Here is a 23,279-nt window from a genome sequence, read left to right on the forward strand (position 1 = left end):
GCAAACCTCAGTATCAGTTCAGGCTGGGGGATGAAGGACAGAGCAGGCCTGTGGAGAAGGACTTGGGGGTGCTGGTAGATGAAAAGAAAAATGAGGGAGGTGATTCTGCACTCTGCTACTGTGAGACCCCACCTGGAGCACTGAGTCCAGCTCTGGGGTCTCCAGCACAGGAGAGATGTGGAGCTGTAAGAACAGATCCAGAGGAAGGCCAAAAAACTCATCACAGGAGAGATGTTCCATCACTTTGAAGTAAGGCAGAGAAAGTTGGGGTTGTTCAGCCTGAAGACTGCAGGGAGACTTCATTGTGGCTTTTCAGTACTCAAAGGGGACTTCTAAGAATGAGCACAAAGCTTTTAGCAGGGCCTATTATTTAGCAGGGCCATCTGAGACTGTCAGAGCAGCCTGTGATTGCCAACGCCTCAGAAATGCTTAAAAGAAACAGCCAAAAGAAGAAGCACATGCCAGGTCTGAGAAAGGGAAAAATCAAAAGGCAGGTAATTAGTATTAAGCACCCATGTTTAGGGGTCCTGTTTCTTTTCCAAGTGACTTTCTTGATAATACACAGGAATTACATTACAATTTTCACTCGAGGACTGAAAACTCAGTAGATATGACAAAATTTCTCTCAACAAGAGGTGAGTAGTAAGGAATGACAAAATCAAAAGAACTCATATCAAACGAGCTGTGATATAGCTCATGCCAGAGGACCCCAAAATGCTGACTTCAAAGCCACTGCAAGCCAAGAACAGTACCTGATACACACTTTCTTTGTTAGCAAAATTTCTTTTGGATTGAAGAGTTCTTCTGTGACAATTTTAAGGTTCATAAGGACAATAAAGCTAACAAAGATATCAAAGCCTGGCACATTGATCAGAGCTGGAGTTACAACAAAAAGGATGACAGATAGGATAGTCAGATGATTACCTGACTATTTATTCTCTGCTTCAAGAATGCAAGCAACTAATTTAATTTCAGATGTATTTCAGGTTGAAGTTACAATCACTTGGTACAAAAGTCTTCTGAGCCTTATTCTCTACTAATCCTTTCAGGACTTCTCACCACATACTTCAGAGTAAAAGTCCATCTTGTTGACATAAATGATGTAAAATCTGCAGCCACCATCAGCTGCCATTTTAATTCTATTACTAAACACAAAGCAACAACATAAATATGAAGTTGTCCTAGTAATTTTCTTATTCTGCTTCAGTGCCTATATTTGGCAACTATATACTAATGTATTACCAATAGCAATTTAATAGGAGTATCCTCAGGTTTTGGAGCTTTTTAAAACCATCTTTTCCTAGGGTTGTCAGTTTATCATCCACAGCCTAACTCCTACACTTTATGAAAGCTTTTTATTTCACAAAGAACAGCAGATTACTTTCTGAATTGTCATTGTGGAACAAAGGTATGTCCCTCAAGCTCTTTTTTTAGTTAAGGAATACTTCACGTCTATGTCAAATGACAGAAGGAAACTAAACACCCCAAAGTCTCAGTATGTCATTCAGATGTAAAAATATGTCCCAATGCATAAAACACTTTACTTTTGTTCAGTGTTAATACCTAAGTTTACAAGATTGACTACAAATGCTTTTAAGGAAAGCACAATTTTTTACAGAGCTCCAAAGGTACATGGAGCAAATTCAGTCTCTCTATAATTTTTTTCATGTGTTTCCAAAATAAGTCAAGGAACTATGTAAAGAACAGCAAATTTAAGACTATGTGCATAATATGTAAATGTCCATCATCTAGACTGCTCTAATATAGTGCTTCATCTGTTTTTCTGTATTTGTCAGGGCTTTTTTTGTCACAAAGCTACTCAATTCTCTTCTGATCTTGTATTTATTTTTGTGAAATATTTTTATATTACTCAGTATTTGTCAAGCTTGTGGGATTACTAAAATCAACATAACTTAAACTTTGATTGTGCAATTCTGGCAGAAAGCACATATACTAGAAAACCAGTATTTTCAGAGTTCAGACAGTCTTTCTCATAGACCACTAAATACGATTGCAGGATTTTGATGTATTTCCTTGCTTTATCATATCAATCTGATGCAATCAGCACTAACTTGCCTGGTTTTTCCCTAAACAAAACATATACACATATAAGAGAGAACAATACTTCTCTATCTTCCACACACCTATATTCTCCTTTCCTTTTGAGGACTGCAGTAATGTGACTTCTGACAATTCAGAATGGACAGAAATACTTTCTAGTCAAGATATAAATCCTACTTTAACCATTATCACTGGTGATAATGAAAAGAATTCTTTTTTACTTAGAAGAAAATTGCCTTGCAACAGGCATTGGAAATATTTTACTACAAATTTTGCAAGATGTTTTGTCATTGTACATGACTTAATTAGACAGAGTAGTTTGTAAAAGAAATTCTTCCTTACATCTGTATTTCTCTTCCAGAAGGCCCTTAGAAAGAGACATCAAGCCAATTTTCAGGGACTGCACTCGAATTTTTCCAGTTCGGCCACTGAAATTATAAAGACAAGACAATTTAGTACAGTTTCATTCTATTTCATTCAAACTCAAGCCTATTGAATAATACAAAGACATTGGAGAGTTAAATTTAAAATATACTTCAGATCTCAAAAAAACTATTAACACTAAAAATTGCATTAAGAATTCCTCCCTTACTAAAGCTCAATTTGCCTTCCAAGAGGTTTTACATGTCAAAATAGCTTGTATTACTACAAAAGAACAGACATTTAGTTCTGCAAAGTTCCGAAAGTGATTTATTAACGTGATATACACAGAAAAAATATATGAGCACACAGCAGGAAGGCCTGTTACTCAGTGTGAAACACAAGGACTGTAAAAAAAACCCAAGTTTTCCTATCACAGTAATTACATTTTAAAAAAACCTCGTTTCTTTTTTTTTTTTTGGTTTTGGGGTTTTTTGGGGGGGTTGTGTTTTTGTGGGTTTTTTTGGTTGTTTTTTGTTTATTTTTTGTTTTCTAGGGGTTTTTTTGTTTTGTTTTATGTTTAAAATGTTCTGACATATACAATATTGGGACATAAACAGACAATCATATGCAGTAATTCAGTGATTTGGAGCTGTCATTCTTTTTAAGCAATGTCACTTCATGCTCTTCTTGTCCAGCATGAAAAAAAGTACGTCCAACCCTAAGGAAGCAGCTTGAGAACAGATAAGTGGGTACCAAAGCAAGTAGTGTTAAGACTGCAGGGCAAATGCTGTTCAGATAGACACTAAAACAACAAATCCAGCTTACATGGAAAAGGAATTTTAAAAGTTCAGAAGATCAGTTCAGGAATATATTCTTAAAATTCTTTCAAAATGGAAAAAACATGACACAATTTGTCTTTAAATGAGACATGGCAAAAAAAAAATCTTCAGAATAGTTAAACTGTATATATTACACACAAAAGGTTAGCTGGGTCTTTCACCAACAAGTAAGATAACACTAAATTTAATATGACCTCAAACCTTACTTTGGTCTTTCCTGCCACACAGAAGTTATATATATACTTTAATTACTTCTGAAGGGGTTATTGCTTATCTCTTTCTATCCTATCCATATTCAGCATATGGTCTGCTGTCTGATTTACTTCACAGATGTTGTGCTGAATACAAAATTATTAATTTACTCCTGGGTTCTTGATAAATTAGCTAAGCAACTTACAAATATTAATGCATTTGTCTTCACAACATCATCTAATCTAGTAACACTAGAAAGCAGTATCTTCATTCCATAAGATGGAGCAGAGGTGCAGAGAAATTACTGCCAAATTAATCAAAAACATCTATAACTTTTACTGCCTAGTTGGAAAATCAGGACCCAATTTTCCAGAATGTTATAAAAGTGCCACCTTTTATATATTCAAGCTTAGCTTCAAATTACCTCTTTCAATCACAGACACTACATCATTCTGGCATACCTTGCCATCTAAATGGCTCATTTTACACCCTGATAAAGTTATTTTCCTATTCCTTCCTGTGTATGGTTGTTTGTGCTTTAAATTTATATTCATCAGGGAAAAAAAGTGAACATTCATTTGAGTTTGATTTAACTTGGGACTGACCACATCATTCATTTATCAAAGACAGAAAGTGAGACTTTACAGCTAGAAGATCAGGGCACAATTGCCAAGGCTTCAGGGTTCTCCTAATTTCAGGAGATTTCTGTAGGTCTTTGAAAAACTTCCTTCACACAAAAAGCATTTTCTCAATACATTACATAAATAATTACAAAGCCTGTAATAGAACATTTTTCAAAAGAGTAATATATTCACCACTAGTCTCTTTCTTGGAAACAGATAAATATTAGCACTGTAATGATATATATACAGTAAAAAACCCCAACACATCAGAACCAAATGCTACATACATTCCCTCTCTCCCCCCAAACCCATAGACTTTGTAGTCCTGACATTTCCAAGCCAATGGTTTAAGTTTTCCCAGCTTAATGAGTCACAAAACCACTGAGAAGAGAAGGGGCCTCCAGAGAGCAATGTCCCTGCTCAGTCAGGCAGAACAGGTTTTCCTGGATCATATCCCATCAGTTCAGTATCTTTAAGGATGGTGACTGAACAGCTTCTCTAAGTAACCTGTGGCACTGTTCAACCTCTTAGACTAAAAACATCTTGATTTTTTCATATATTTAAGCAAAATTTCCTGTGTTTCAGGTTGTGCCTGCTGCCTCTTGTCATGTCACTGTATACCACTGAGAAAAGCCTGGCTCCATCGTCTCTTCTGCTGCCACTGGATATTTCTGGACATTGATAAGATCCCCCTGAAAATTCTCCAGGTTGAAAAGTCTCATCTCTCTCTCAGCCTCTACTGATACATCAGTTACTCCAAGCCCTTAATTGCCTTCACGGTGCTTCACTGGATGCATGCCAGTTTGTCCACATCTCTTTTGTCCTGGGGGAGCCCAGAACTGAACCGAGGACTCCAGATGTGTCTCACCAATGCTGAGAAGTGCTGGATCACCTCCCCTGACCTGCTGGGAGACTATGAGGCCACTTTGCCACAAGGCTGTCTTGCAAGGTGCCTCTGAATGGCAGCACAACCATCCAATTGTCCTATATGTACAAACACCTAAGAATCAAGGCTTTAGAGTGGGAAGGTTCAAGAAACTTTTTAATTTCTTAATTCATAAAACTTTATGGGTCATATATGCCACAAATGTCAGCACACGATTCAGACTCCTTATAGCAATGCAAGCATGCTTGTAATTACAAAATCAATTGATAAGGCCACTTTCAGCAGTTCAGATACTTTTTTACTCTGATCCTGATGAAAGGGAGCCTGAATCTATTCCTTTCTGTAGATAACTTCCTAACACAGAATTAGGATCCAAAACTTCTTGTCAGGCAAACACCAAAGTCTATACCATAGTCAAAACAGAGGCCTGTGAAATCAGTAGACTATAAATGTACTAATCAGAATATAATTAATACTAAATTGTTGAATGTAAGTATAAAAACTACTGTTTACCAACAATGGTATGCAAATATTCTGTAGCATTGTGATGGCACAGACAGAGAATATATAAGCATTTTATCTAAGGATGTGAATGCCAAAGGAGCAACTGGTGATGGGCACAGTTGCATACAGGAGTTAGCCAGATTAAAAAAAATATTTTCAGACAGGTAACAATATTAAATATAAGAGACTTCAAGCAGGAATACACAATAAAGAATCCTGGAAAACAAAATTATAACATAGAGTCTAGAGGAGCCCTATGTCCCTGGGGAAGGAGGGACAATAGTAAAATTAATAAATAATAGTATAAGGTACTAGAAAGGAGAACTAGAGAATGAAGATGAGCCCAGAGCCATTCAGCCTTCTCTTGTCAAAGAGCTCTCAAGCCTAGACAACACTGGGGCTGCAGTGAATCAGTTATCTGCATGGCCCAGCACCACCAGGCAGCCTGGTAGATCTGAGCAGGTCAGCACAGACACCTCCCCTTCATCACCCACAGACAAGTCAGACAAAGGAGATCATTTTCCTGCCCTACAGAGAGCCAGGACCTTCCCAGAGCCTTCTTACTGCTACCACAGCCTGCTAAGCTGTTCCCACACAGTGCTCTGTGAATCCAGAGAGCCGTCACGAACAGGGGATGCAATTGGAGTGCATGCACAAAACTTCCATCAGCTACTGTCAAAACCAGGGCATAAAGTTAAGGCTGACTGAGCAGGTGTCTCATCCTCATTCCTCAGAAGTTCAGATTTTACTGAAATGAACATGCCGGTAAGGCCTGGGATATTAACTCAGCCTGCTGACAGAAGCTGCCAGGTGTATGAGTGCAACAATAAATAACGAAGTTGTGATTCTTCAGGGGAAGATTGGGCTGCAGAGAATGATCATGAAAGACAGCTTTGATTATATGGAAAATGTCAGCATAGATATCACATATACTCTTCTCAGACTAATGTACCAAAGAAATCCAATTTAAAAGAAGGCATTATCAAAAGTATCCTAGCATTAAAAAAAAAAAAACCCTAAGAAAATTTAAAAGTTGAAAATAGGAAGTCAGATAAACATTGTGAAATATTTAAACAGCACATAAAAGTTTCTTTATGGGTAATTCTAATTGAAATGAATCATCACCCTAAATCAGTATATATAGAAACAACTCATTTAAAGAGGTGTTAAGCTATTCCATTAGAACTGAAAGCTATCAGTCCTTTTTATATAAACAATGTCTGGAGATTTCAGCAAATTTGACAGTATATAATTGAAAAGAAAAACCACCAGCTATTGCTTTTGGATGCTTTAAACACAGGCCTAGCCAAAGTATTTCACAGAGGAAAAAAATTCCTTCACAGTTTTCATGTTAAGTATCAAGATACTTATCTCTAATTTAGTTAAAAAAAAAAAAAACTTCGGATTTTTTGGATTTGAACTAACAAAAACAAAGAACTTTAAGTTTGGAAAATGTTTATAAGGGCAGATGTTGATGTCTGGAACAACCTTTGAGTCCTTGATGTAGTAAAAGTCACTGAGTAATTTTAGCATTTCTCTCCTCTGCCCAGAATAAATCATTCCTAATGTGTCAGAAAATACTAGAACATAATAGACCTTTTCTAAAAATAAATTGGTTCTTTTTAAGGGCCAAAGACATCATCAGGTTAAGTCTAGAGAACTATTCAGTTTGCCATTAATCTGTGAATCTGTAATTAAATCTCAGGTTAGCAGCATGTGACTAACAGATGCTTTTTGTTGGCAGTTTAACAACTTGACACATTTTAAATGTATGACACCAATGCAATACATACAATGGAAATGCCAAGACACAAATTAGCTCTTTTATAAAGGCCAGTTTAGAAAACAAAATCAAAATTCCAGCTTAGAATTGGTGCCTAGTCTTTTAGCATTTCTTTTTCTTCCTGGAGTGAATTTGAAAGGGGAGCAAGGAAAAACACTGTAAACCAGAATTTTCTCTCAGTAAACCTCGATTTTTCGTCCTCAATTTTTCAAAATTTAAAGACTCAAGTATTTAATGAGCTTGAAGAATTATCTACATTAAGTTTTCAACATAATAGTCAAGGGGAAATAGGGGAAACTGGAAACATTATTGAAAGAAAGGTTTACTGCTTACTAAGCACATTTTAAATATGAACAGATAAAACAACTGACTTCTAACTGAAGAAGCAAAGGTGAGCTGAAGAAAATGAAGTTGATTTGTCTTCAGTCTGAAAGAAAACAAAACCCAGCCAGTAACTACAAAAAAATTTCTGACATTATTACATCTCTTGTTCTAAATTGCCAATAACATTTAAGTCAAGCAATCCACCTGATCTATTGCTCTATTTGCAAGTGATGTGTTTATTTACTCACAATACAGAACTCTCCAAAATAAGAAATACAGGAAGAAATCCCAGTCAATATTTGATGGACCCTCTAGTTTTTCAGCAGTAATGGGGAGAAGTCCAACCAACAGAAATGTCACATGTTTAACAGCAATGTTTGAATGCCAGTAGCCAGCACATAAATGACAAATGGTTCTATGTACTCTGTTCCCTCCTTCCCCTCCCCTAAAACCAAAATAAAGTAAAATATTCACAAAGTATAGAAGAACTGATACGTAATCCTCTGAGGGGGAAAAAAAAAGCAAAAAGCTATGAACTGTTAAAATTTGGCACTGAGTGAACATATTGAAGATAACACATACATCTATAAGCAAAAGCTCCCATTTGCAAAGCCAGGTATAAGAATTTTTATTGCTATTCAAGAAACACTTTTTTCTTTTTTCAGCTTCAAGTAGGGAGAAAGAAAATAAATTTTGTAACCACCTTCACTGAGCTTAGAAATTCTGATTTGCAATTCTGTTTATAGCTCTGAACTCAAGCAGATATTCAAACAGACACACTGAAGCAACCACAACCTGTATTGCACTACTGAGGCTCTGGAAGAGTCCTGAAATACCTTTGCTGAAGCAATGTAAGGAGACACATTTTAGGGCATGGAGGAGCTGATGGAAACCAAGTCTTTCCCCAGTTTCTACTACACAAGGAAGATAAGAGTAGTGAACACCACCAAGAAAAATAAGCAACAAACTCATGACTCAAAAGCACAACTAAATAAAAGCAGATTGCTTGCAGGTCATGCAGACTGACATAAGGCAGGACAGAAAGGGCAGAGTTCAATTTCCAGAGGAAGAAAGAAGGGATGAGGGGCTCAGGAAGGACTGGCCAAAGCCACAAGGGGCTGCTGGAGTGGATGCTTCCATTTTTTTTGAGACTTAGTTCTCTCTCTGGAAACAGCAAATGTGTATTTAAATAAACCCACAAGTTCTTACTGTAAGCACCCAAAATATTCTCAAGGCAAACTCAATGCCCTTGGGAAATACAGCCTTGCTGCCAGGACAAGGACAGGTAACAAGACCACATAACACCAGCCCTCAGAACTGATCCATGGCAGGAGCTGCATGTGCTGGAATGGAGCCAGAACTAGGACACTGCTGACCCTCCAGAAACAGACAGGCTTTAGTGCTGAGATCACAACAACCTCCATTTAGTAGACGACTCAGGGCAGGGAGCTCAGCCAGGATTATAAATGCAAGTAACTAAGTGTAAAATACATGAAAAACCATCCCACCTACAGCAGAAAGAGAATCTGATATGAATGGCAATCAACCTGGAAAACTTGGAATATTCACAGTAGGAACACAGCTAAAGCAGTGTTCTAGCTCTCTACTCACATACATATTTCTTGAAATCCTTTCAATGTTTCTTTGGTAGTAGTATAAAAGCAGTGTAATCTTAGTTCAGTGCTGAGCAGGACAGCGTAATAAACATATCGCGTGCAACTGCACTTTCATTATGGAGCCAAAAACATCAGAAGATAATGAAGAAATAATAAAGAAATAAATAAAGAAATAAAGAATAAAGATAAAAATAAAGAAATTAATAAAGAAATTTTTAAGTCTTTATAATTTATAATCCTTGGGGTACACACTGTGACAAAAAAAAACAACTTTCTTACCTATCATACACGTTGAGTAGCCAGTTTAAACACATGTCTACACAGAGAGGAACATTCACCATGTCTTTGTGTTTCTCTTCAAGCCCACTGTAGATGGTAGTGAGACAGCTGATCACATCCTGGACACCAATCAGCTGATCATTTTGATTCAACTTGTGCTGTTTGAAAACTTCACTTGTTGTGTTCAGGTCCAACAAGTCCACTAAGAATAGATTTTTAAAAATAATAAGATTTTTTTTTAAAAAAAAGTGCGACTACAGATGCCTGAGCATAACATTTACAATAATTATTCATGCGTAAATTGTAGCAAACACTGCAAACAACTACCCCAGTGGCTTTCATTTAGTAACATGATAGTAACAAACCATTCTCCATGACAAATCAGCATTTTGACACTATTTATTTAAAAAAGCTAGAATACAAACATCATAAAAAGACATTGCACACCTCAGCACAACATCAAAATAGCTGCTAAGTTAGTCTGTGTAATTAGAGGACCTTAACTTTGGATGCACACACAGAGAATTCACTAGGTTTACAGGATTCTTCATATTTACCATAAAGCAGAATACTATAAAATGACTATCACTTTTGAGCAAATGCAGAGCAAAGCAAATTCTTATGTAAGAATTCCTTCTTAAAGGTGTTAAAATGTACTGAGGCCTGATTAACTGAACAGCAGTTGCTAAATTAGGGCTTAAAATAAAGCAAGGAGAGGGACACAAAGATTAATTATTGGAGTTTTCCAGAACACTAAATGCTACACTTTCTTGAAAAATATTTTTATCTTCTTCATTACAGAATTTTTTCTATAGGGAGTTGGTGATGCAATGGATATTTTACAGGGGCAGAAGGGTTTTTCTCTCAAAACCATTCAAATGTGATTGTGAAAATCTGGGGTTTGCATGGTGAAAATAAAAGGCCATCAGTGAGCTCTTCTAACTCCTTTTGCAAAAGGAAGTGGAAAAGATGAAACACAAGTGGTATAATCTTAAGTGAGGTTTTTTTTACAGAAGCAAGGACTTTTAAGTAAAAAAAAATCGCTGTGATGTATTGCAACGTATTAGTATGCTTGCTACAATATACATAACATGGGGTTGAAGCATATTAAAAGCTCATACTGAGCTGCTTGTGAAGAGTCAGTAGCACATTTGCACTACAAATGTCATCTCTCAAATGAAAAAAAAATCCACATGACATTCTCAGACATGTTGTGAACTGCTCTTCACCAATCATCGCAATGAATCATAGAAAATCACAGAACCAGAAAATTATTTTTGTTGAAAGGGACCTTAAATATTTTCCTGTTCCAGCCCCTCTGCCATGGGCAGGGACACCTGCCAGTAGACCAGATTGCTCAAAGCCCCATCCAGCCTGGCTTTGAACACTACCAGGGATGGGGCATCCATAGCTTCTCTGGGAAATCTGTGCCAGTGTCTCATCATCCTCACGGTAAATATTTTCTTCCTAATACCTAATCTACATGTCTCCTCTTTTAGTTCAGAACTTTTTCTCCTTGTCCTATCACAATCTGTCCTTTCAAACTCTCCCTATGTTTTATAAGCGTCCCTTAGGTACTGAAAGGCTGCTCTAAGGTCTCCCTGGAGCCTTCTCTTCTTCAGGATGAACAACCTCAGCTCTCTCCGCCTTTCCTCATAGGAGAGGTGTTCCATTCCCCAACCATCCTCATAGCTCCCCTCTTGACCTGCTCCAACAGGTCCACATCTTTCTTGTGCTGAGGACCCCAGATCTGGATGCACTATTCCAGGTGGGGGCTCAAAAGAGCAGAGGGGGAGAATAACAGTGCAGCCAATTGGGTAATTCTATCTGGGCTGGAAAACAAGTACAACAGAAAAAGAAGCAAGAGCAAGATAACATTAACTGCTATAAGCAAATTCTCTCAAGAACTCAGTGATCATCTACCAAAAGAAGGCTACATTCCAAACCCCTTTTCCCCCATTCACCCTTCCTCACATCTTTGTGAAGTGAGAAAGAGTACCTCACAGTCCTTGTCTTTCCTCTCCTGCACTAAAATTGGTACATTCTGTTCTGACCTCACAGCATCAGATTTGCAGGGGTTTACATTTGTTTGTTTGTCATTTACTTTCTTGTTTGTTTGGGGATATTTTAAGCCCTTCTTTTGGGCTTGCAAACAAATGCCAGCCATGTATTTATCAAAGAGGCAGACTGGTAATTGCAGCAAAATACCTTGCTACCAGTTTGGCCTGAGGTAGCTGAAGTGTTTGGCAATACATTCACTGCAGCATAATCTCCTACAATAGCTGTAAAGGATGTGATACACTGGAAAAGGCTCACAGGCATATTTAAAAACCACACAGACCCACAAACAGCTCACAGTGTAACCCTGACTACTTTTTGAGCTGTGGAGGGAGTGAAGCCAAATGAGGGTAACCTGCTATCCAATGACATACATACTGAACTTAGGAGATGGTCACTTTTCACTTCATTTCCCTTCATGACTTCAAAAACCTTCATGACAAAGAAGACCCCACAAAAATTAATGTGACCAGTTTGCTGGTTTTGTTCTGATGTTAGCTTTTATTTTAGGTTTGGGCTGCGGGAGTTTTTTGCTTGTTTGTTTGTCTGGGAGTTTTTAAGTTTTCTGGTTATTTTGCAAACTGTTTCTGTAAGGTACTTAATGGCTGGCTAAAAGCAAGTAATTAGCTTCAGAAAACAGACTGACAGCACACAAAACCTACCTTTTTTAAAGTTTGTGAAAATTCAGAAAGCTTTGGAATGCCAGGAAGTTGTAGCCTTTGCGTTTGGCTTAACATTACGATCCTTGCACAGAAAAGAAGCAATTCACCAGACACTAAGCCTGCTAACTTCTTGATCTGCTGGCATTAAGATCTCTCATTCACATTTCTGCCTAGCCATTTCAGAAGGATCTGGGAGACGTACTCCCAGTATGCTGGTACCAAGAAACACGACTCCCACTGTTCTTGTACTAAGAAACACAACAACTCTGATGCTATACTAATGCAACTTAAGCTAAACTTACACTTTTGGATGGCACTGTCCATGAGAACCACCAGAGGAAATTACTTCTACTCCTGCTTATTTCAGCACTTACCTGGCTGAATAAAATTTGGGACAGGAGGTTATCCTGTCATGGCACTTCTGGCACCATGCCTACACAGGTTTCAGTGCATTTTTGCACTACCATTCTGCAGCTGCTTAAACATGCTGAAAGACCAACCCTGCTTTTAACCAACCAATGGGCACAAGGCCCATTTCTCACCTTTCTGCAGCAAGGAGACTTTAGCAAAGAAAAAGAGAAATTACATCATTCAGCACTGTTAAAGCAGGTGTGAGCAACTGACTCAGGAGCAAGTAACTACAGGCAGCTGCAAATGGCAAATCTGAGGCTGCTGTAACCCCATGGAAAATAGTCAGGTATTACTGTGGCATTTTTTTATTAAAATGACCTTGCAAATTATAGCAGTTCCTGCATAGAGACTGCACTCTTCCCTGAAAGAGGGAAGTGCTCACAGTTCTCTCAGTTCCTGATGTCTAAATGTTCCATTTTTTTCCCCTCCTGTGTGTGGATTTAAAATTCTTAAATTTTAAATCACCTAGAGAAACTCAGCAACAGAATTCTGAATATGCATGGTGATTTTATTCCTCTTTTGCCTTTCAGTACTATACTTCAGTATCTGGGGCATTATAATTTCTTGAAAGTGAAATTTCTTGAATGCTGCACAAGAAAAAAACATCATCAGGACCTGGAGCTACACAGTTGCCCAGTACATCTGCAACACAGGAAACTCTGGCCCCATTCTTCTGCTACAGTGGGAAAGCGCTCTCACTACATCTGCCCCACATAATCCAAGACAAAGAGGCTAAGAATTTATTATTTCCAACTTACAACTTTTCTTATATTCCAGGAAAATACATACACGTGTATATATAAAAATGTATGTCTCTGCAGCAATCTACTTTCTCTTTTAAAAGGAGAATGAGAAAAATAATAAGAAATATAATAACTAGATATAGATCTATAGATATAGATTATTATTATTAATAATAATAATTTCCCTACAGCCGAGTTTTTTTGACACTTACCCAGAAGAGATATGGCATCAGCAAAGTTTTCTAAAGTACAAATCTCAAATGAACATTCTAAAGTGCAATTGGTCCTGAATCTGTTTGTAAAGCACTTGCACTGCAAAGTCAAAATCTATCAGGTGCAAGTGGAACTGTGCATCCATTTCCAGCTGTGCTCTTGGGAGTTCCCACCAAAAATGCCTCTGACTTTATACACACACCCTGCCTGTGACAGCAATTTGTCACATTTTATAGTGATCTCCATTTTTTGTGATTTGTTTTGATGTTTTCTTTGCTTTAGCACGTAAGCCTTTCTGAAGCATTCTGCATCCAAACACCTTGAAAAAGCATCTGCAATTAAAATTGCAGGAAATAAAAAGGCAGACTAAAGTAACTCACAACCAAAAAATGAATGGCAGTAGCACAGAAGATGACTCTTTCCCCCTCTTTAAAAAAAAACCAATTCTTTATCAAGTACACATGTATAACAAAGATTTTTTTTTTTGGCTGTTGTCTCTTTCCACAAAGCAAAGAGATGAAGTAAACAAACAGCATCATAGATAATAAGGCAGATTGGACCTGTAGAGATGAATCTCCTAGGTCTTTCAAAGTGGAGTATTCTCTTTACTTGTTACTATTTCTTTCTGTCTTCCCTTCCAACTCCGTCCCCTGAAACTGGAGGCAATAGGTTTCAGGGTATAGTGAATAGGTATTCACTGAAATATGTGAATGAAGAGTGTTAACCATGGCAGAAATTATTATAGAAATTGATATATTTTGTAGTAAAAGCAAGAACAGAAAGAATACTGTCTGTCAGAAATACGCAGCATGATTAGCATCTGTCATATGCAGTCCGTTTTTTCCCACTCTTCACTGAGGAACAGCTCACACAAGGAGAATTTTACTCTACTTTCTGATCTCTTGCTTGCTTTTTGATTTTAGGTACATGTTGAGTACATTATACCCTGCACACTTTTTTAAGCAAAAAGCTTAAAATGCTACTATCTATTTATATACACACACATATATATATACACACATATACATATACATACATACATACATATATATGTTATATAATGTTCTTTTGTCTTGCTGGGAGATGAAGCTGCAGTCCTTGGTGGGACCACATCTTATGAAGAACTGGCGATAGGTAGTGTTAAGAGCCTGTGCTGTGCACAGATACAGTCCAGCTTCCTGGAGAAGCTAGCTACCATCTAAGCACAGCTTCACTTAGTATGATGCATATCTGAAGTCCAGACTGCTGTCTCCTAGGCTGGAAAGAAAACTAACCACCTGGAAGGTGGCACTCTTTCTGCAACTCCTTTTGTGCTTGCACCCCTAGGAGGGCCTTGCACTCCTGTGCTCCTGATAATCCTGCAGTACTGTGCACCCTTCAGGGCTGAAAAGTCCTTCCATGCCAAGGACTTCTAACTTTTAAGAAGAAAATCTGGTAATATCATACATCTTATTACCATCTGTTGCCAATACATTTCCAAAGGTCTAAAATCTGTAACTTTTACTCTCATTCACATCCCACATCTCCTTCCAAAATTGTCTACTTTCCTTTTGCTTTTTCTACTTCACCCTGTTTTTCTTTGTTATACACGTGTTCTTACGTATTTAGTTTTCCACAGTTTTTAAAATTCAGTTTGCTTTGCACAGGAGACTCAAGAAGAGCACAGATCCCCAGTGTGGTACTTGCTGTGTGACTTGGAGAAGTCCCAAGCCCAGAGGCCAGAAGAAGATCTCCTGATCTATCACTTCTGAGGCTGCTAAACTTTGAATGAACATGGTAATCATGCAACTTGCTGCTGAATTAAACCACAGATGTGATATAATAGGAAATACTTTTTAAATACCTAGAAATATAAATAAATAAATTTGTAAGTAAATAAATCTACCCATAGAACAGAAAATTTGAGATAGAAATGATTCTTAGTGGGCATGCCATTTCAACTTACCTGCTGCACCTCTTTTTTTATTAATTTATTTTATTTATTTACAATAATGGCACCTACTGTTGGCAACTCTTCTTGCCATTTTGCTGGTTGACAGTGTGTCAAGGATGACTCTGGTCCACTGTTAATGCTGTTAGACTGAAGCTGACCCCCCCTTCCCCAAGTACTGTAGGGAAACAACTTCCCTCAAAGGGCCAACTCACAGCACAGTGCTTTCTGCAGTCTGCGGATTTTGATGGCCGTGCGGTAGGCGGAGAAGCGCACATTGTTCAAGTCAGCTGAAACAGCAGAACACAAACATCAACAGCCCTAAAAGTAGAGCCCATAACTTTCCTTTACATATAAATCTTCATATTTTGGGAGAAGTCTGATATCCCTTCTCTTCTCTGCAATGAATTAACAGGATATATCAGAACAAATTAAAAACCCTGACAAGTTGGGACCTCAGTCCAATTCACCCTCAGGGAAAGCCTCCTGACTCTGAGAGTCCGGGACCTTAAAGAGAGCAGCCCTCCAGAAATGCTGGCACTTTCTTGGCACACATAATACATATATATATACACCCATGAGAGTTTTACATACATATTTTGCACTGGTACATAGTTCCCAGACAATTGCTCAAATACAGTAAATTTCCCAAATAATTTACAACTCCATCAAATAACATATCACAGTAACAGAAAAAATGGCTTAAGCTATAATTTATATGCCATGATCTTGCAAACTGTGCTTTAAAAGGGACAGTCACATAGCTGTAAGCTCTGTTTTAGAAACTGGTACAGTAAATATTTTTTTCCTCACTTAACAGTATTTTTACCCTTCCTTTCCTTAGAATGGGAGATTTCACAGTGAATGTTGATGCTATCAGGGCATGTTGAACTAGTTGTACCATAATACAGTTTAGCTTTTACTGAAAAGGCAGCTGCTCTATTACCAAAATTAGTTCCTTGCAGACCAGAGCTCTGGTTTAAACATGCTGAGAGCCTGTATCACTGGACAATTCCTTGTGAAATTAAAATAAGAAAGGCCAAGGTACTGCATTAAAGCACAATCAGAGTACATGGTTTAGAATTAACATTGCCAAAAGACAACACAGGACGTGACCAAGGCAGTTGTTTTTGGACAAAGTGCATTATCACAAAGTGGGAAATGTTATTATGAGAACTCAAACATGGTCAATATCCAAAAGCAGCTTTTACTCATGGAATGAAAATTACAATGTTTTAATGAATGCACTCACCTAAGGATTGGAAGAGATCGGTCATTTTAGGATGATCCCAACAAGTCGTCTGTGTTTCATGACTACAAAGGAACAAAGTAATCAAAATTTCAGGAAACACACATATGCACTTCCAAAGAATAAAATTTTAACAATATTCTGATTTTCTCATTTCAGTGGCAAGAAATCCCTCAGCTCTAATTAAAATGCATGATCTGTACCACCCAGCTCATCGATTTTATAACCACAAAGTTAATCAGTTAATAGCCCACCTATATTTAACAATATCTACTTTTGATTCTAACTGTGATGGTAAGAGCTGGACTCCGACCCTGCAGCTAAGAGATACACTAGTAAGGTAAAATACAAAATTTCCTGTGCTGTAAAACAACAAATATAGCTGTAAAAACAATTTTAAAATAAAAATTTTGAGATTTTATTTCAATCTTCACTGCATATCTGAGCACATGTATCAGAACACAGACAATGATGTTAAGCTTCACCTGTAACATTTATTTAACATGTAACATGACCATTTAGGCTGGAAAGGACCTTTAAGATTATGGAGTCCAGTGGGAAGCCTATTCACAATTCACACAGCCACACAAACAATAAATATCTTGATTTAGGGGACATACTCTACATTACTGTTCATAGAACAGAGATTCAATAGGCAGCATCCCTTAACCTGCTGTTTGGTGTTGCTGTTTCAATTTATCAGGGTTTCAAGTTGGCAGCCACAGGGGTCAAAACATGTCTTAGGTCCACTGAAATCTCCCATTCCCTTCTATAAGACACACTTTACTTGTATTTATCAATATTAACTGCTGGAATGATTGTACATTCTTGTCTTACAAAGTATTTACATTTGAATTAGATTTGCAAGGCAATTAATCAGAAAAGTCATGTTAAAAGGATCATAGGATTCCCTTTGAAAGTTAATGACAATGAAATTATGCTATGTTAGGAAATTTAACAGCAATGCTCAGAGAGCACTAAGTATTTCACCTTTGTTTCTATTTAAAAATTGTTAATATACCCGGTTTTTTCCTGCATAGAGGGACACTTGGTTGTAAATGATGACTTTAAAAAGGCCACTTTGGCATTAAACATAGTGAACTGTAGCATCATTTGCTATATATAAATAGCTGTACCTCAGTGAGTACACAGTCATTTATCATCAATGTTTATTTTTTTAATTGAGAAACCAACCAAGAATGAACCCTTTTATGCTAGGTGGTACAAAAAAATGGTATAGAAAGTCCTTGTTCCAAGAAACTGCAGAGACAGAACATGTACCATAAGGCAAGGCAGGCTTCTAACAAAGTAAGTGCTGAGGACCCTTTTGTGTATGCATCAGCCTCAAACATACACCAGCGGAAAGTGCATGAAATGGGTCTCTGTACATGGGACATGATCCTCATTTTACTGTCCATCCACCAGGAATAACCCTTCCAGCTTTGAGTTTAGCCCAGGCATTCAGAGACAGCTTCTCCCCTCAGCACACTTCACACTCTGCCAGGGATCTCATTTGTCTATCTGACACCATCACAACTTTGTGGGGTGTTTTTCATGGAAGTTCATAGGCAAAATATGTATTTCCTATTAATACAGTAGATACAAATCTTCTTTTCCCTCGTTGTGATTGCTCCGTAGTAGCTGACTGAACATGACTACATTTAAACAAGAGAGATTTATACAATAATCAAAACCACTTCCATCAGACCTTGACTGACTCTAAAATACGAATTAAACTAACTATCCTCAGTTCAGAAGAAAACACTTAAATATATTTTTACTTCTGAACACATCTTCCTGAATAGAAGCTTTCATTTGATTTCATTTTGATATCATTATCACATTAATTCCATTCATGTTTCAAATTTCCCATAAGGTGGTCGAGGCTCTGGTACTGCTAAACTCCAAAGCTAATGCACGCCACTTAATCCGTGGGTTTTCACTTTTTAGAAAGACACTTCTAAAACTGCACTATGCTTATCTTTGTCCAGAAAAGTAATTTAAAAAACAAGGAGATTGACAATCATTCTGCTGTAAAAGACACACCAATAAATCATCATGAAGCCAGCAACAAGAAAGAATGTATTTGGATTTTATGTTCTGCCATGGTAAAGGCCGGTGCTGTCCAGCATGCTCACCTTGGTGTCAAAAGACTACAGTATATCAGAAAAAATGAACATATACAGCTTCAGTAAATACTGAAGTAAAATAGGGACAGGAAATAAAATAGAATAGTTCATACTGCTCAACGTATTTAATAATCTCAAAACTACTCTGGAAGCTGCCAAATGTCTGCACTATCACGTTAACAGGATGCTATAAATATCATGTTGCCCATTTAGAATTGTTGACTAAACCCACTGCAACTGCCCACAGAAATGAATACAATATGTGATCACTTTAATAAAGCTTGTTTTAAAGACATGGATTTAATGCAAATTACCTAAGAAGCCACTTCCAAAAGTCAAGCCCCAAAAGAAAACAAAAAACCTCAAAACTACTGGTGATTTTACTGTCAGCATTTAAGTAAAAAGGATTTCTTAGGATATTCTGAGAAAAAAAAAAGCCTTAATTAAAACACCCTCAAACTTTTATATTAAAAATAAAGGTAGGTGGAAGTACCGTGACAGAAGCTGTAAATAAATGTATACACAGAAATACATTTCCCTCTATTTTAAATGTTGAAATATCAATGCAAACACTGCATGTGAACTACATGCAATTTAGCTGAGTCAAATCCTGTTCACTACCTTAGAAATTAAGATGTCAAAACAAGCCATGATCATAGGGACTTTGTTGAATTGCAGCCATTATTTCCCAGTTCCCTGTTTTCTGGCATTAAACACATAGTTCCTTGTTTGACTAGTGGGGTGCTGTGGATATTCCCGAGAGCCACGGCAGAAGTGCAGTTTATTTAGATAGGGTGTCTGGACCTTTCTCTTTTCTTTCTTTTTTGAGTTGTTGAAAATATAGAAGAAAAGAATACTTAAACACTTGGATAAAATCCTACCCTTTTTTTTTTAATCCCCCCTCTGGAAATACACTCCATTGCACATTTGCAATACTTAATAAGGATGTGGGTATGGTTAATTGCAATTTAGATTCCAGCTTGTAAGTAATTTATAAACCCATATGCAATGAATAAGAGCTGATTTTACTAATCAAACTTTATCCCCTAAATCAAGTTACCAAGAATCAAGAGCAAACAACAGAGCTGATTTTACTAATCAAACTTTATCCCCTAAATCAAGTTACCAAGAATCAAGAGCAAACAACACTTTCATTATTGAAATTGTATACTTTAAATACAGAGTTTCACTACAGTTTTATCTGAAAGACTAAAATCACTTTAATAGTGACAACACGCCATACAAAAAATATGCTTTTTTTCTATTTTGTGTTTACTTAACATGAAGCAGAAAAAGCGAATGAGATAATCAAAAATTTTGGTGTCCTGCACTGAAAAAATTGTTTCTCCATTTGATGCAGTAAATATCTAAACAGCTAAATTTTCTCTTTATAGAAAAACACAGAACACATTAAATTTATGCCTAATAGAAGAATGACCATAAAACATGTTTCTGTTTCTCTTTTATTTGCAAAAGAAACAGATTTGTGCCAGACTGCTAAAGACTAATGGGCTTTTAAAACTCATCACTCAGTTTCTTTCTATGCCACACAGAATTTGTGAGAAAGGAGGCCAAGCGAATATCATCCGGTGCAACAGAAAAAAGGCAAGAGAGAATCCCTTCCAACACCTTGAAGTCTGTACTACCTGACAGCTGCTTAGTGACTACAGAGGGTGAGCGTGACTGTGCCAGCCTAATCCCAAAAGCCATTGGTAACAGCCGAACAATTCCATACAAGGACCCCCAGAGAAGAGGAATGGGCTCAGAGCGAATGAATCACCAGCTCAACAGTCTGTACAGGTCAAGGGAGGCAGCAGCTTCAGTGCCCAGGCAGTGCTGCTACCACCACCACATACATTCCATGGGTGGTTTCATTTAGGCACCAAAGCCAGACATCTCTGGACAAAGCCATGGAAAAAAAGCACATGATTGTAAATTTAATAAGAGCTATAAAAAAATCATCTCACTGAACTTCTGAAAATATTCAAACCAAGCACTTAACCAAGAGGAGAGAAATCTGCAGAGTCTTCTCTCTCTGTTACAACTATCATGGCACTTCTGTCCCAGGTCACGCTGATGACCGTGCAAGGAGTATCTTCTCTTGCAAGTACCCTGCTAATGTCAAGAACTACTTGTAGACTGAGGTGGTATTAACTTTGATTGACGGTGAACAACAACTGGGCCCATTATTTATCATGCTTGCAGATGACACCAACAAAAAAGAATTTTTCAAGGTGTGCAGGAGCCCAGGGTCCAAGATTTCATTCTGTTCAGTGGGTGGCATAAAGAGGGATTTCTGCTATTAAAAGTGTTTCACTGAGAACCAATCCTCCCCCCCACCCCCCCAAAAAAAAATAGTGAGTTATTCAGAACAAGAGTCTTCTAAATCTCTTCTGCCTAACTTTTGGACCCAATATGAGCCACACAGCAAAAGATGCATCTATGAATATATTACCTGACAAAGCAGTGTAGTTTAAAAGGTCTAAATCCATTTGTGTAAATTTCACTAACAGAAAAACATGGTAACCATGAAATATTCCAAACTACAAACCCCCCACACATTAATGAAGTTCTCTAAAACTTACATGACAAACATTTATCTTTACAATCTGTTTCCTATCCATTATGTTTTCTGGCAGCTAATTATAATTGGCAAAAATAATCCATTTTAAAAACACTTCCTGATTGTAAATAAAAAGCTGAGAAACATGCTAACGCATGCCATCTAATTTATGCTCTAGAAATAAAATAAATATTGAAATGAATGGATTAAGTCCAGGTGTTTCAAGATGCTCATGGAGCAGTGAAAAAACATCCATTTGCTCTTTTCAGCTTTTTTGTACAAGAAAGAAAACCAGAAACAGGTTGTGGGTATTTTTTATCATTTTTTTATCATGGGCAAGGCTTCTACGGATAATCACTGGTGAACACCACAAGAAACAGCACTCTGGAATTATGTTAAGTACCTTTCTGTACCTGTAGTCATTTGCACAAAACATTACTCAAAATCAGAATCTTTTCTGATCACTAATGAAATGACGGCACTCAGAACTGTGACTTTGCTACTCTTGCCAAATTTCAAATGGCCCATTAGAAAAGACTGTTTTGTGTTGAAAAGAGTTGGTATAATGCAGCACAAGGGTATTGCACCTTAGAGGTTGGTAGAACAATTTAAATGCAGATATTTTGAAATCACTCCAGAGAAATGTGCTACTGCATTTCTTTAATTGAAAACAAAGATGAGCACAGGAACTAGTAATTGAAGAAACTCTCAAACCTTCAAACCAGTATTACATCCTTCTGTAAATTAGATTTTGTTTTCCCTGCTAAGGGAAACACCTAATACTTATAAGAATGAGATTATGGATATAATTATAATAAGAAAAAATATTTTTTTTTTCTCTGTTCCATTACTTCTCCCCATCTTCCCCATACACGCATAAACTAAACATCAGCAAAAGACTTTCTAAGGAGTCTTTAAAACTGGAGAAGCAGAAAACATTTTATTCCTATCCCCATAAAGCTGATCAAAATGTAGGAGGTGATAAAATAGGATTTCCAAGACGCTGGTGATGCCAGCCACTTTGCAGGATTACAGAAAAGGCAAGGCAACTATGGAGAGTTTGGCATCGATCAATTTAATGGTTGCAACAAGAAATTGCTCTTCCTATGTAATGCCCTGCATGAGATTAAACTCACTGCGACCTCTTCTGTATTACCCTTTTGTTTCTTCTGCACAGCACAAATATCTAATAATTTATGGCATTGAAAGGTACATGGCCGAAGAACACTTAAATTATAGTTAAAAGAAAAACAGTGAGAAATGCTAGGGTAATTATGTTTTCTGAATATTCATCATGTTTCCCTCATGGATGTTCAATGATCATAGTGTTTCATTTATTATTCTCTTTCTCTTTAGAATATTTTTATTGAAATGTTATGCAATATAGGCTTTATTTTTTCCTCATTTACTGTTATGAAGGCCATATACTGTTACTGAATGTCTTATTTGTGTGATCCAAATAGATATAAATTAAAAACAACAACACAAAAAATTTTCCCTATTAAATCTGAAATCTTTACAAACCAACCTAAGAAAAACATATTCAATGGCAAGTTTGCCAAACCTTTTGCCCAAACTTCACACTTTTATTACCTAAAGTGCACTGATAAATATTGTGCCTTCTGTTTAGCATTTCCTTCCAGATGCTCATTAGCTCAATTTACAAACTATGAAAGACTATGGATTTTTTTTTTCCCCAGAAGCACCAAGATTTTACAGATTAACTTTCTCATTGAATTTTACCATGACAGAGAAGACACAGACTACAGAAATATAAAATATTCTGTAACAGGCATTTGCTTTCTGAGTCTTTTACACTTCTCATTCAAGGACAAAAAGCTATCAAAATGA

At 37.1% G+C, this 23,279-nt stretch overlaps 1 protein-coding gene across 5 annotated transcripts in view; it reads right to left on the reverse strand.

The window, feature by feature from the left end:
- UTRN (utrophin) overlaps positions 1-23,279 on the reverse strand; it is a 348,412-nt gene that overhangs the window by 48,047 nt on the left and 277,086 nt on the right. For all 5 annotated transcript variants that reach the window (XM_014263434.2, XM_014263436.2, XM_014263435.2 and 2 more), the window contains 4 exons: positions 16,740-16,801; positions 15,703-15,777; positions 9,471-9,672; positions 2,404-2,489 (listed from right to left, as the gene is read on the reverse strand). In XM_014263434.2, coding sequence (XP_014118909.2) covers positions 2,404-2,489; positions 9,471-9,672; positions 15,703-15,777; positions 16,740-16,801 — 425 coding nt within the window. The remainder of the gene's footprint in view (positions 1-2,403; positions 2,490-9,470; positions 9,673-15,702; positions 15,778-16,739; positions 16,802-23,279) is intronic.

The sequence above is a fragment of the Pseudopodoces humilis genome, chromosome 3 (assembly GCF_049639895.1).
Source record: "Pseudopodoces humilis isolate 2021_Gansu_Grassland_sample_001 chromosome 3, ASM4963989v1, whole genome shotgun sequence".
In the NCBI taxonomy this organism is placed as follows: Eukaryota; Metazoa; Chordata; class Aves; order Passeriformes; family Paridae; genus Pseudopodoces; species Pseudopodoces humilis.